This window comes from Chiloscyllium punctatum, chromosome 22, assembly GCF_047496795.1.
Source record: "Chiloscyllium punctatum isolate Juve2018m chromosome 22, sChiPun1.3, whole genome shotgun sequence".
NCBI lineage: Eukaryota > Metazoa > Chordata > Chondrichthyes > Orectolobiformes > Hemiscylliidae > Chiloscyllium > Chiloscyllium punctatum.
The window spans coordinates 17,854,044-17,870,192 of NC_092760.1; the positions used below are offsets into that span (position 1 = coordinate 17,854,044).

The 16,149-nt window shown below is 42.5% G+C and overlaps 1 protein-coding gene across 2 annotated transcripts in view; it reads left to right on the forward strand.

The window, feature by feature from the left end:
• LOC140493433 (low choriolytic enzyme-like) overlaps positions 1 to 16,149 on the forward strand; it is a 182,122-nt gene that overhangs the window by 105,542 nt on the left and 60,431 nt on the right. The window contains exons 6-7 of one of the 2 annotated variants that reach the window (XM_072591863.1): positions 5,018 to 5,196; positions 6,536 to 6,959. In XM_072591863.1, coding sequence (XP_072447964.1) covers positions 5,018 to 5,196; positions 6,536 to 6,663 — 307 coding nt within the window. In that variant the 3' untranslated portion in view covers positions 6,664 to 6,959. Of the gene's footprint in view, positions 1 to 5,017; positions 5,197 to 6,535; positions 6,960 to 16,149 lie in introns of those variants that run through there. The other variant, XM_072591862.1, reaches the window with a different exon arrangement.

Consider the following 16,149-nt stretch of genomic DNA (forward strand, 5'->3'; position numbering starts at 1 on the left):
GCATCCGAGGAGCAGGAAAATCGACGTTTCGGGAAAAAGTGCAGACAGGTCGAAAGTATGACTTGGTTGGTCAATGGGAGGAATGAATCCGGTTAGTTGCAGAGAGGAGTGGGAGGGAGGGAGGGTGGGCGGATGCTGGGAAGGGAATTGGAGGATGGGAAGCGAGGTTATTTGAAATTGGAGAACCCAATGTTGAGGGGGCTGTAGGCTGTCCAGGCGGAAGATGAGGTGTTGTTCCTCCAATTTGCGGTGTGGTTCGTTATGGCGATGGAGGAGGCCAAAGATGGTCATGTCATAAAAGGAATGGGAAGGGGAATTGAAATGGGTGGTGACTGGAAGGTCAGGTTGCCTCCTGCAAGCCCGGCTGCAATGTTTGGCAAACCGTCCCCTAAGTTTATGGTTGGTCTCCCTGATACAGAGAAGACCACATCAGGAGCACCTGATATAGTAAACTAGGATGGAAGATAGGTAGATGAACCTCTGACTCACCTGTAAGGACTGTTTGGGACCCGATGCTGTCTTCGATGTAACAGAGAAAGAGTTAGGGCGCAGTGCCTGTAGGTAATAAAAAGCGACTGTTCAATACAGCCAACAAAGAGGCAGACATAGTGTGGGCCCTTGCGGGTGCCCATGACCCCTTTGATTTGGAGAAATGAGAGGAGTTAAAGGAAACGTTGTTGAGGGTGAGGACCAGTTTGGCGAGGTGAAGGATGGTATTGGTGGTGGAGTTTGAATGGGTCTATTGGAGGAGAAGAAGTGGAGGGCCTGGAGGTCATCCTATGGACATGTATATGGACTGCAGCATTTTCACTTGCTCCACAACAACCCCAGTTCACCATCAAACCGGCGGACAAAGGCAGGGCGGTGGTAGTCTGGAGAACAGACTTATATGTCACAGAAGCTGAATGCCAACTCTCCAACAACATGCCCTACCTCTCTTTTGCCCACAACCCCACCGTGACATATCAGGCCAAAATCACTTGCACTGTCAGTGCCTCTGGTGATCTCACCTCTACTGAGTCCAAACTTGTAGTACCCAGCCCCGCACTGTCCAGTTCTACCTGCTCCCCAAGATTCACAAGCCCAACTCCCCCGGCCAACCCATCATCTTGGTATGCTCCTGCCCCACCGAGCTCATCTCGTCCTACCTCCACCCCATCGTCTCTCCCGTACTTCAGGCACTTCACACCTAATCTGCAACGTCACCCATGCCCTCTATCTCTTCGGCAACTTCCACTTCCCTGGACCCCAGTGCTTTACCTTCATTATGGATATGCAGTCCTTATACACATCCATATCCCATAAGGATGGCCTCCAGGTGCTCCATTTCTTCCTTTCCAACAGACCCATCCAGTCCCCCACCACCAATACCCTCCTCCGCCTCTGGTCTTCACCCTCAACAACTTTTCCTTTAACTCCTCTCATTTCCTCCAAATCAAGGGGGTAGTCATGGGCACCCAGATGGACCCCTTTGTTGGCTATATCAAACAGTCCCTCTTCAGTACCTACTGCCCCAACTCTCTGCTGTTACATCAATGACTGCTTTGGTGCTGCATCCTGCACCCGGGCTGAACTGGAGCAGTTCATCCACTTGGCCCACAACTTCCACCCCACCCTCAAATTCACTTGGTCCAACTCGGACACTTTCCTCCCCTTTCTCGACGTCACCATTTCTGGTGACAATCTCCAGATGGATGTTCACTACAAACCCACAGACTCCCATAACTACCTGGGCTACCCCGTCTCCCACCCAGCATCCTGCAAAAACTCCATCCCATTCTCCCAATTCTTCCGCCTCCGCTGCATCTGCTCGGAGGAGACATTTCACACACGAGCATCCCAGATGTCCACCTATTTCAAATAACATGCTTTTCCTCCCTCTGTCGTCCAGACAGCCCTCTGCCACATCACCTCCATTTCCCCCTTGTCCTCATCTACCACCCCTCCAGCCTCTGCATCCAACGTATCATTCTTAAACACTTCCGCCAACTCCAACTAGACCCCACCACGAAGAACACCTTCCCCTCCCCACCTCTCTCTGCCTTCCGCAAGAACCGTTCCTTTGACAGTCCTTGGTTTGCGTCACTCTCTCCATCGAACCCCAGGTACCTTCCCCTGCAACCAGAAAAAATGCAAAACCTGGTGGCACACCACCCCCCCTCATCTCCATCCAGGGCTCCAGACAGTCCTTCCAGGTGAGACAGAGGTTCACCTGCCTCTCCTCCAACCTCATTTACTATATCCGGTGCTCCCGATGTGGTCTTCTCTATGTCGGGGAGATCGAGCATAAACTTAGGGAACAGTTTGCAGAGCATCGCAGCCTGGCCAGCACAGGGTGACTGGACCTAAATGTCCTTCAGGTCATGTACACATCAGCCCCTTTAAATTCCCCCAAGTATACCGCTGTGGAAAAGAATTTAAAGAAGCCGTGCACTTAAAAAGTCCACTCCAAAGTTACATTGATCAGCATGCATTTATATGGCATGCTTCCTTATTCTCTGAGGATGAAAGAGTTTCTTTACCTTATTCAAAAACACAATGAGTAAACTGGAAAATAAATTATCAATATTTTATTTCAGCAACAAGTTACATTGCACCTTTAATGTTGAAAACAAAATTCCAAGGTGCTCAGATCTTTACATTTACAATGTCCAATTTCAATCTGATCATAGATTAGGCAATGCTAGGCCAGCAGTGATTTAATCATTGATGTTTAGTGAACAACCTAACAGATTGTTAAAACACAAGTATAGTAATATTTTTGAGTCTCAGCTCATTTTATTAAGCAATTTAAATTTAGCTGGATTTAAATTATTAAACTCTCCTCAATCACAGCAAGTCATTTCCTCTATTTCAACTGAAAAAATTTTCACATTTAAGATTTGGAAACTGTATAAATTATTAACCTTAGAGATAATTGTTTACTTGAGGAAGTTAATGCCAGTTAAAATCCATTTAAAATGGTAAATTTCAAAGTATTCTAACTGCTTTCGGAACAGATCAGGAAAAGGGGCACATGACAAAACAAAAGAAGCTTCACACAGAAGCTTCAAGGATCGAGACTGAAAAGTGAAAATCAATTTTTCTGTGCCTACCCTCCCAACAAGATTTCTCCCCTACTCTTTTTATCTTCTCTGACTTACTGTTAATATATTTTCATCCAAACTGCAGTCGCTTGAGATATTTTTCTGTGTTAAAAGCCATAAATAAATGCAATTTGTCATTCTTCTCATTACTCAGCATATCTCAGCTACTCACAATACTAACCTACTTTGTTCCCATTGCTTGAAGATCCCTCCCCAGATCTGCTGAACCAGAGATAACGTTACTTTTTCCCTCTCAATGTACATCATGATTTCCAAGCCTCATCTCAGAGCAATATACTTTATATTTTTTATATTTATATTCTTTATAAGTCCCAAAACCATAATTCCAGTGCTCTTTAATCTGAAAATTACTCCTAGTCCTGCCACTCCTGAAATTTTCTTTGTGAATCTCCGGTTCATATCTCAAGCGAATCCAAATATCGTGATGTTCCCAACATTACCACTGCAGCATTTGTGAATCTCCAAAACACCCTCACTTTATTTTTGTGGGGATTAGATTTTGTCAATATTCTGCTTTGGAGTATGGTGGGAGCTTGTGGAACCACTGCATTGATCTTTCATATAAGAGGTTGCAAATTCAAATGGTTATTTGGAACCGCATGATGTCTAAGTTCCTATGCTTCCTACCTGACCAGCCATGGCTAGCTCTTCCAGCTCCTCTACCAATATCTACCGCTCATTTCCATTTGGTGCTAGGGTTTTACTTCGACCTCTCTTGGAAGATTGCACAACACCCAGTAGATCAGGATTTGGGTAGCATGATGAAACAATTGATGGACCAGTATTTTCTTGTCTGCCTATTTTGTATACAAGTGTATAAATTGCCATCCCTCCTGTGACAAGTGATTAATAACATTGAAGTTCTCCCCCACAGAAGACATTAAGCATCACGTATCCTTAACCTTTTTCAGAGGAATCCATGAAACCTCTCAGCATTCATCAAGTGTTCAGAAAAGATTGACAAGGATATTGCCTGGGTTGAGGGTCTAAGCTGTACGACAGGCTGAATAGACTGGAGCTGTTTGTCCCTCGAGCATCGGAAGCTGAGGGGGTCTCCTTATTGAGGTTTATAAAATCATGAGGGGCATAGGTAGGGTATATAGACAAGGTCTTTTCCCTGGGTTGGGGGAGTCCACAACTAGAGGGCTTAGATGTAGGGTGAGAGGGGAAAATTTTAAAAGGGGCCTATGGGGCAACTTTTTCACACAGGGGGTGGTACGTGTATGGAATGAGCTGCCAGAGGATGTGGTGGAGGCTGGTACAATTATAACATTTAAAGGGCATATGAATGGGTACATGAATAAGAAGGGTTCGGAGTGATATAGGCCAAGTGCTGGGAAATGGGACCAGATTAATTTAGGATATTCAGTCGACATGGATGGGTTGGACCAAAGGTTCTGTTTCCATGCCAAACATCTCTATGACTCAAAGTGTTGGTGCTGAGGAGTCCAAAAAACAAGTTCACCCAACCATGTGTCATCTCAGCCCACCAATGGTAAATCCAGCTGGGGTCAGTGCACTTCAGGGATGATGATGATAATGGAGGAATATGAGATTTATTACTTTTTAAAAAATCTAATAATAACTTGGAGCTCAGAACACAATAGTAGATGCTGAAAAATTGAAAATTATTTGATTCACAAGTTACACTTCACCAACATTGAAAAATCAACATTTATAAAAGAAAATCCTCAGCTTATTATGCACAGTGACAGTATAAATGCACTTGTGATGGATTTCCCACTAGAAATACTGAAACAATTGAAATATTCAGATATGTTAGATTTGTACTACATATGGGAACAAGAGACAATTGTTATCACTAATCAGTATCTTAGATTATTTTGTTGAATTTCACGTCTCATAATTTGAAAAGTAGAAACATTTATGTGTTGATTTTTGTCTTGTAGTTGTACATCAACTTTAGGACCAGTAGGAGGACCACAAATAATATCACTGCAGAAACCTGGCTGTGTGAAATTTTCAACAATACAACATCACTTGATGCATACAATTGGTTTTTATCATGAACATACCAGAAGTGATCGTGATAAATATATAGATATCAAACATGCAAATATTCTTAGTGGTAAGAAAATTCAAAACATTCTATGTAAACCATGTCTTGTACATTTGGTATTGCATTTTATAGTTGAAATTTAAATGTTAGGGACAACAAACAAATGGCTCCTACGTATGCAAGAAAGCACATTGAGATTAGAATTGTATTGACTCTATAGAAGAATTCAAAGTGTAGGAGAATATGATGAGCATCAAAGTTGCATCTGTCATGATTTTTATGGAGACCTTTTAAACCAAAAGAATCGTGAGGAAAGAATGATTCCAACAAAACAGAACAAGATTTTACTTTGTATAACTTTTACTTTAACAATAGAATCAAAATCAAGATCAACTAAACATGAATTAACAGACATGCCTTGGTCAATGTATATTGCACATTATGCATTAAATGTTAGAAAAGAAAATAGATATCAGAGCCATGCATTCAGCGTATTTGGCACCAATTTCAGCCACAACATCCTTCAGAGCTCTGAATTTGCTTACGTAGAATTCCAGGCCTTTTCTTCAAAGAGTTAGCCAACAAAAACAGCATTCAGGATGAAGATCAGCCATGATCTACTTGATTAGTGGAGCAGGTTTGAGTGGCCATATAGCCTGTACCTGCTCCTGTTTCCTGAGTTCCTGATTCGCAACTGACAGCAGCTGCCAATCATTCCAAGATCCATGGCACAGTCTTTGAACAAAAGGAGACGATTTTCATCATCTCCTCACCTTCACTTACAAGTCTTGATGCTGTGGATAAACCTGTATTAGCTTTGTCCACGCCTTCAATGACAATTCTGCGCATTGTATGGTCGAATCTGGCTAATTCATTTCCCTAAATCACAGAGAAAGGTATAGCAACTCTGTATTTGCCAACTTCTAGCTCCTGGATTCAGCCCTGCTCTTCTTCACTAAAGTAGTGCACTGCTGGGCAATCTAAAGTTTGAGCTTTCCTTTCACTTAAGATCTGATTCAAAAACAAATCATTTGGAACCAGATTCATGCATTAAACAGAAGATCAAACATCTTGCTGGAGATCAGAGCTGAAAATGTGTTGCTGGAAAAGCGCAGCAGGTCAGGCAGCATCCAAGGAACAGGAGAATCGACGTTTCGGGCATCAGCCCTTCTTCCTGAATAAGGGCTGATGCCCGATACGTCGATTCTCCTGTTCCTTGGATGCTGCCTGACCTGCGCTTTTCCAGCAACACATTTTCAGCTCTGATCTCCAGCATCTGCAGTTCTCACTTTCTCCTCGAAGATTTTAACCTACTGCGAATCCTCTTACAAGGATGCCTTCCTTGAAGAAGTTCTCTTCCTCCCTCTACAAGGATTTCAGTAAGTCCCTCTCTCACTGCACACCCCAGGTCATCTCCTCTGCTCAGAAGCTTTTCAGCCATGTTCTCAAACAGACTCGCTACCACAGCCACATCTCCTTCCTCAGCACCTGCCTACGGAACTGACTGATCCTGCAAGATTCCTGAAGAAGGGCTGATGCCCGAAACGTCGATTCTCCTGCTCTTTGGATGCTGCCTGACCTGCTGTGCTTTTCCAGCAACACATTTTCAGATCAAACATCTTGCATACATCTCTCTCACCCCTTCTGGCCTAGAGTTTGGGACATTGCCACTGTGCTACAAGACCCGTTTAAAGCAACTGCACCAAATGTGGAGATCAATCCCATGATGCTGAAATTGAAAGTCTCGTCTTATCAACTGATCTAATGAGACATTGATTGATGTGTGTAACTCTTCTAAGCAACTGTAAACAAATTAAACCAAGATTGCGTCACTTTTGAACTTCTGCCTCAGAAAGTGGTGGAGATGGGAGTCCTGAATTATTTCTAAAACAGAGGTTAAATTCTTGGTAGATGAAAGATTATCAGGGGTAGGTGGGAATATTCAATTTAAAACACATTGATTAATGAATTTTCATTCTTTTGTAATCTCTGATAGCATACGTGAAAACAAATTTCTCCCATTGGTGAGCCAGATTCTTCTTACACTACATCAATTGCAAAAAGCCTGAAAATGCAGAACAGCTTTGCAGTGGTACAATGACTTCACTTCCTATTCATTTGTCTTATAGAGTCATAGAGATTTACAGCACGGAAACAGACCCTTTGGTCCAACTCATCCATGTTGATCAGATATCTCAACCTAATTTAGTCCCATTTGCCAACACTTGGCCTATATCCCACTAAACCCTTCCTATTTATATACACTTCCGGATGCCTCTTAAATGCTGCAATTGTACCAGCCTCCACCACTTTCTCTGGCAGCTCATTCCATACACACACCACCCTCTGCTTGAAAAAGTTTCCCCTTAGGTCCCTTTTATATCTTGCCCCTCTCATCCTAAATCTATGCCCTCTACTTATGGACTCCCCCACCCCACGGAAAAGACTTTGTTTATTTATCCTATCCATGCCCCTCATGATTTTATAAATCTCTAATAAGGTCACCCCTCAGCCTCTGATGCTCCAGGGAAAACAGCTCCAGCCTATTCAGCCTCTCCCTATAGCTCAAATCCTCCAACCCGAGCAACATCCTTATAAATCTTTTCTGAACCCTTTCACATTTTACAGCATTCTTTCGATAGGAAGGAGACCAGAATTGCGTGCAATATTCCAAAAGTGGCCTAACCAATGTCCTGTACAGCCGCAACATGACCTCCAAACTCCTGTACTCAATGCTCTGGCCAATAAGGGAAATCATACCAAATGCCACCTTCACTATCCTGTCTACTTGCGACTCTACTTGCAAGAAATTATGAACCTGCACTCTAAGGTCTCTTTGTTCAGCAAAACTCTCGAAGACCTTACCATTAAGCATATAAGTCCTGCTCTGATTTGCTTTTCCAAAATGCGGCACCTCGCATTTATCTAAATTAATCTCCATCTGCCAATCCTCAGTCCATTGGCCTGTCTGTTCAAGATTCCATTGTACTATTAGGTAACCTTCGCTGTCCACCACCTCCAATTTTAGTGTCATCTGCAAATTTACTAGCTATACCTCCTATGTTCACATCCACATCATTTATGTAAATAATGAAGAGTAGAGGACCCAGCACCGATCCTTGTGGCACTCCACTGGTCACAGGCCTCCAGTCTGAAAAACAACCCATCACTACCACCCTCTGTCTTCTACCTTTGAGCCAGTTCTGTATCCAAATGGCTAATTCTCCCTGTATTCCATGAATCTAACCTTACTAATCAGTCTCCCGTGGGCAACTTGTCGAATGCCTTACTAAAATCCATATGGATCACATCCACTACTCTGCTCTCATGTATTCTCTTTGTTACTTCTTCAGAACACTCAATGAAGTTCATGAGACATGATTTCCCATGCACAAAGACATTCTTACTATCCCTAATCAGTCTTTGCCTTTCCAAATACATGTACATCCTGTCCCTCAGGGTTCCCTCCAACAACCTGCCCACCACCAATGTTAGGCTCACCAGTCTATAGATCCCTGGCTTGTCCTTACCACCTTTCTTAAACAGTGGCACCACATTAACCAACCTCCAGTCTTCCGGCACCTCACCTGTGACTATCGATGATACAGATATCTCAGCAAGAGGCCCAGCAATCACTTCCCTAACTTCCCACAGAGTTCTCGGGTACACCTGATCAGGTCCTGGGGACTTATCTACTTTTATGCATTTCAAGACAGCCAGCATCTCCTTCTCTGTAATATGGGCATTTTTAAAGACATCACTATCTATTTCCCTACATTCTATATCTTCCATGTCCTTTTCCACATTAAACAATGATACAAAATACCCGTTTCGTATCTCCCCATCTCCTGCGGATCCACACATAGGTTGCCTTGCTGACCTTTGAGGGGCGCTATTCTCTCCCTAGTTACCCTTTTATCCATAATTTTAAAAACCCTTTGGATTCTCCTTAATCCTATTAGGATGTACATGTATTTGGAAAGGCAAGGACTGATTAGGGATAGTCAACATGGCCTTGTGCATGGGAAATCATGTCTCACAAACTTGATTGAGTTTTTTGAAGAAGTAACAAAGAGGATTGATGAGGGCAGAGCAGTAGATGTGATCTATATGGACTTCAGTAAGGCGTTCTACAAGGTTCCTCATGGGAGACTGGTTAGCAAGGTTAGATCTCATGGAATACAGGGAGAACTAGCCATTTGGATACACAACTGGCTCATAGAGAGAAGACAGAGGGTGGTGGTGGAGGATTGTTTTTCAGACTGGAGGCCTGTGACAAGGATTGGTGCTGGATCTTCTACTTTTTGTCATTTACATAAATGATTTGGATGCGAGCATAAGAGATACAGTTAGTAAATTTGCAGATGACTCCAAAATTGGAGGTGTAGTGGACAGCGAAGAGGGTTACCTCCGATTACAACAGAATCTGAACCAGATGGGCCAATGGGCTGAGAAGTAGCAGATGGAGTTTAATTCAGATAAATGCGAGGTGCTGCATTTTGGGAAAGCAAATCTTAGCAGGATTTATACACTTAATGGTAAGGTCCTAGGGTGTGTTGCTGAACAAAGAGACCTTGGAGTGCAGGTTCATAGCTCTTTGAAAGTGGAGTCGCGGGTAGATAGGATAGTGAAGAAGGCATTTGGTATGCTTTCCTTTATTGGTCAGAATATTGAGTACAGGAGTTGGGAGGTTATGTGGCTGTACAGGACATTGGTTCGGCCACTGTTGGAATATTGCGTGCAATTCTGGTCTCCTTCCTATCGGAAAGATGTTGTGAAACCTGAAAGGGTTCAGAAAAGATTTACAAGGATGTTGCCAGGGTTGGAGGATTTGAGCTATAGGGTTGAACAGGCTGGGGCTGTTTTCCCTGGAGTGTCGGAGGCTGAGGGGTGACCTTATAGAGATTTACAAAATTGAGGGGCATGGATGGGGTGAACAAACAAGGTTCTGGATTAGTGGTGCTGGAAGAGCACAGCAGTTCAGGCAGCATCCAAGTAGCTTCAAAATCGACGTTTTGCCCGAAACATCGATTTCGAAGCTACTTGGATACTGCCTGAACTGCTGTGCTCTTCCAGCACCATTAATCCAGAATCTGGTTTCCAGCATCTGCAGTCATTGTTTTTACCTGATCAAACAAGGCCTTTTCCCTGGGATCGGGGGAGGGGGTCCAGAACTAGAGGGCATAGGTTTCGGGTGAGAGGGGAAAGATATAAAAGAAACCTAAGGGGCAACTGTTTTACGCAGAGGGTGGAATGTGTATGGAACGAGCTGCCAGAGGATGTGGTGGAGGCTGGTACAATTTGCAACATTTAAGAGGCATTTGGATGGTTATATGAATAGGAAGGGTTTGGAGGGATATGGGCCGGGTGCTGGCAGGTGGGACTAGATTGGTTTGGGATATCTGGTCAGCATGGATGGGTTGGACTGAAGGGTCTGTTTCCATGCTGTACATCTCTTTAACCCTATTTGCCAAAGGTATCTCATGTCCCCTCCTGATTTCCCTCTTAAGTATACTCCTACTGCTTTTATACTCTTCGAAGGATTCACTTGGTCTATCCTGTCTATACCTGACATATGCTTCCTTCTTTTTCATAACCAAAACCTCAATTTCTCTGGTCATCCAGCATTCCCTACACCTACCAGCCTTCCCTTTCACCCTCACAGGAAGATACCGTCTCTGGACTCACGTAATCTCATTTTTGAAGGCTTCCCATTTTCCAGCCATCCCTTTACCCCGAACATCTGCCCTCAATCAGCTTTTGAAAGCTCTTGCCTAATACCATCATAATTGACCTTTCTCCAATTTAGAACTTTTCGACCCGGCCTATCCTTTTCCATCACTTTTTAAAAACTGATATAATTATGATTGCTAGCCCCAAAGTGTTCTCCCACTGTCACCTCAGTTACCTGCCCTGCCATATTTCCTAAGGGGATGGTGAAGTTTTGTACCTTCTCTAGTAGGTACATCCACATACTGAATCAGAAAACGTTATTGTACACACTTAATAAATTCCTCTCCATCTAAACCATTAAGACTATGGCAGTCCCAGTCTATGTTTGGAATGTTAAAATCCCCTACCATAACACCCTATTATTCTTACAGATAACTGAAATCTTACAAATTTATTTCTCAATTTCCCACTGACTATTAGGGGGTCTATAATACAATCCCAATAAGATGATTATCCCTTCCTTGTTTTGCAGCTCTATCCAAATAACTTCCCTGGATGTATTCCCAGTATTATCCTAAGTTTAACTGAAATGTTATCCCTTATCTAAAACACCCCCCCCCTCCCTTGCTTTCCCTTCTGTCCTTCCTGTAGCATTTGAATCCTGGACCATTAAGCTGTCAGTCCTATCCATCCCTGAACCACGTTTCAGTAATTGCTACAGTATCCCAGTCCCATGTTCCTAAACATGCCCTGAGTTCATCTGCCTTTCCTGTTGCATTGAAGTAAATTCAGTTTCATTTATCAGTCCTACTTTGTTCTCTGCTTTGTTCCTTCCTGCCTTGACTGTTTGACTTACTCCCTTTCCCAACTGTACCAGTCTCAGATTGATCCCTTTCCTCACTATCTCCCTGGGTCCCACTACCCCACCTTACTAGTTTAAATCCTTCCGAGCAGCTCCAGCAAATCTCCCTGCTAGTATATTAGTCCCTTTTCAATTTAGGTGCAATCCATCTTGCATGTACAGATCACTTCTACCCAGAAGAGATTCCAATGAACCAAAAATTTGAATCCTTCTCCCATGCACCAGCTCCTCAGCCATACATTCGTCTGCTCTATCCTTCTATTCCTACCCTCACTAGCTCGTAGCACCGGGACTAATCCAGATTTTACTACTCTCAAGGACCTCCTTTTAAAATTCCTGTCTAACTTTCTACATTCTCCCTTCAGAATCTCATCCTTTTCCCTTCCTATGCCCTTGGTCTCAATGTATACAATGACCGCCTGCTGGTCTCTCTCCCCTTTGAGAACATTCTGCACTGTCCCTGAGACATCCTTAATCCTGGCACCAAGGAAGCAACACACCATACTGCTGGCCACAGAAACATCTGTCTGTGCCTCTGACTAGAGAGTCCCCTATCACAATCAATCGCTTGGAACCCAACATACACCTGATTACATTAGAGCCTGCCAGTAACCTTGCTGTTCGTGCTTCATTCCCCTGAGAGTCCACCACCCCCTACATTTTCCAAAACAATATACTTGTTTGAAATGAGATAACCACAGAAGACTCCTGCACTATCTGCCTACCTTTCCTATCTTTCCTGGAGTTAACCCATCTATGTGACTGTACCTGCGGCTTTTCTCCCTTCCAAAAACTGCTATCCATCACACCCCGTAGCTCTTGTAAATTCCTCATTGTCTCTAACCAATCTGTTCGATCTGATAGGATTCACAACCAAAAATGCTTCCTGTGGGCATAATCGTCAGTAACATGTAAACTCTCCCACATCCGACAAGAAGAGCATATCACTATACTAGAATCTTATAATCCTGACATTGTGGATAGGCCCTTCATCCCAACAAGTCCACACAAACCCTGGAAGAGGAAGCCACCCAGATCCATTCCCATACTACTCTACATTTACCCTAGACTAACGCACCTAACCTACACATCCCTGAACACTATGAACAATTTAGCATGGACAATTCACCTAACTTGCTCACCTTTGGATTGGGGAAGGAAACCAGAACACCCAGAAGAAACTCACGCAGACACGGGGAGAATGTGCAACCTCTGCACAGACAGTCGCCTGAGGTGGGAATTGAGCCTGGGTCCCTGAGGCAGCAGTGCTAACCACTGAGCCACTCTGCCGCCCCAAAAGGCCAGCTTTGTTCCTTTACAATCTACAAACCCAGAAAATAGCATTGTCTTTTTGCTCTTAAAAAGAAGTGCTCCAGGCTAACTTAGTATTTATGGTTTATATTTTTAAAATGTAATCAAGAGACAAATTTCAATAAAACATATAATCAAGAAAAAACCCACTCTACTCACTACTGTAGACTTACAGTAAGGTTACACATATTATACATTGTGATTTCTATCCATTATGATTTATACATATATTAATATCAAATATAAATCACTTATTGAATGGACCCCAGAGTTTTAATTGTTTTATTGTGTCATTTTTAACATTCATGGCTGCATTTAATGATATGTGTATTGATATCCCATATTTTTCTGTTCTTCTACCCATTTAAACAATTGCTTTCCAAGACTAGAGCTCCTTTGTTCTTCAAAGTATTCACACGTAGTTAAATTGAGATTAATTTGCAAATCTTATGCTTATTCTATAAGTTTATTCATAGGTTGCTGCATTTTTGCAATCCTCTTCTGTCTTAACTATACATTACTGATCAAACAACAGTAGCCTAGGACATGAGAGCATTGCAAAACTCCATTTTCTTAGATTTATTTAAGTTGCAATGGTCTTGAAGTTTGTAGTGTTGATTCAAGGTATGACGATAAGACAAAAATCTGAAGGAACATTGCTAGTGTATCGCTTAGTAAGGCAGTACACTCTCATAGCTGTTTAAGCCCTTTGCTTGGCCAAGCCTTTATCAGAGCTGCTCATATGTACTTTTGGGGGTCCGCATGCCTCATATCATTCACTATATTAGTTGTTATGATCCCAGCTGAAGGAGATACTGGACAAAACAAATTCGAGAGAGAGAATCTGATTGACATAAGTTTGTTTGGTTACCACGTGGTCATTCAATGAACACAATCACATGAATTTGCCAATATATTTTTTATCTAAGAACATAATTTTTTAACATAAAAGAGAAACAACTTTACATATACAATGAAATAGAAAGATCATATCATGAACAGCAAAACAAAAGATTCTACTCTTTTTCACGAGATATCCTTTAGCGAATCTTAATCTCAATGAAGCATCATTCCTAGTTTCACTGTTTCATTTCTTATTTAGTTGACGAGGTTGAAAGTGTTTCCTTTCAATGAATATCTACATATTAACCAGACATGGTTCTCTCCACCCTGAGACACAGAAATACAAAACAACTCTTTAACTTGTCCCATTTAACTCTTGTAGTGATTGGATCTCATTGAGTATGAGTTCCCTGATTGGGGCTGTTAACCTGGGCCCATCAGAGATTCCTGGCTGACCAATATAAACAGGAGTGTCAGGGATTCTCCTCACCCTAAAGGACAGGCTGTGAGCTGGTTGGTCAGAATCCAAATACTTGGTGATGGGATACCAGCCTCTGTGCAGTAATTTCAATGGCAGTGAGAGAAAGCACTACACACATAAAAAAATCTTGCTTGCAACAGTCATCTTTGAGTTGAAGTAAACCTTGCTATCATGATGTCTTTGCCTTTATTTGGGAAGCTTGACTCATTCAATCCTGCAGTCAAAGACTGGGCGCAGCATGTGGAAAGAATGCTTTAATTTTTCTGGGCAAATGACATTCAGAGAGATGAAAAGAGATGTAATTCTTCTGACTGCTCGCGGACCTGCAGCATTTTCGGTTATTAGGAGCCTGATTTTCCCTGAGGTACCAGACTCTAAATTCTTTCCAGAGCTTCCTCTAATTCTAAGATCCTATCTGTTTTATACAGCAGTTTGAAAACGAGAGGAATCTGTATTGGATTTTTGATAAGGATAAGATGACTGTCAAAGATATGTAATTTTGGGTTAACCTTGAATGAGATGCTGAAAGATTGTTTGGTATGTGGGATTAATAATGTAACCTGTGCAAAAGCTGAAGAACTGGATTTCAAACAGACACAACTGATTTTGCCATTAGTAAATACAACAAGTGGAGCATGCAAGCTGCAGGGTATCCAGATGGGAGTAGACACCCTCACCTATCTTACTGAACTTGGAGAACACAGCTTGAGTGCAGGTAATCACAGAGACTAAGCAGAGGGACCCAAGGTCAGACCCGGCAAAATCCCAAAACAAGGTTGAACCTCAGCCAAATAGTTAAAGGTTTCTTCAGAATTCAGGCCATCAAGCCATTGCAGACTCGAGACAGCGAAAGAATCCTACAAGGGCTGACTTGTGTAAGAGAACTCATAGGCTGGTATTTAGGAAAGTGCACATCTCTGAAAGTGCATCTGCATGTGGTTTAGAACAGTTAAGTTACTGAGCAACATTAAAACCTGAACCAATCAAACTAACTGTCTGGCCTCAATTAGAACTCTGTGACCATTTAGAGTAGTTGTATCTGTGGTTGCAGAACCAAGATTCACTCTGGACTCCAACCCTTAAGCTTGCATAAGGCCTTGGCCAGACTGAGGAGCAGTTGGTGCCATTACCACTGATTGTAATAACAGACTTAGGCCTTAGCTCAGTGGGGCAGACTTTGTAGAGAAAGGATCACCTTGATTGCTCAATATTTTTCAATTAGAAAATAGCTGCCTGAGAGAAATCCTAATTAAATTCCCAGAATCTTTTTTCAGTAAGGTCTAGGAACTATCCCAAGGAACCATGACCACCTGACATGTTGACCAGGAAACAATTTTACAAGCAATACCATTTGCCTGTGTGCGAAAAGAGAGACAGAAGTCAGGAGGCCGGAAAACAAAGGAATCATCAAGCCAGGACAGTCTGTGGAATGGGCAGCACCAGCCCAACAATTGTGGAGCCTGACAGATCAGTCCACCTTTGTGGAAATTTTAAACAAACAGTAAATTGCTTCTCACAGCTGGATAAATACCCAATTGTTTGCGTAGAGAACTTGTACACAAAACTGGTGGAGGGGTTGTCTTTCATGAAGCTGGACATGAGCCTGCAATTGTAACTAGATGAGGAGTCTCAGAAGTATGCCACAATTTATACCTGTAAGGGTTTGTACCAATATATGGGACTGCTATTTGGCATATCATCAGTCTGCGTCCTTATCACACAGATGATGGAAAACATTTTACAATGTCTATCCCAAGTTGGTACTGTACTAATAATTGGGAAAACCAATAATGAGCCCTTGAAAATTTAGGACATAATGTTTAAATGTTAAAGCCAGGTTATGCCTTTGGAG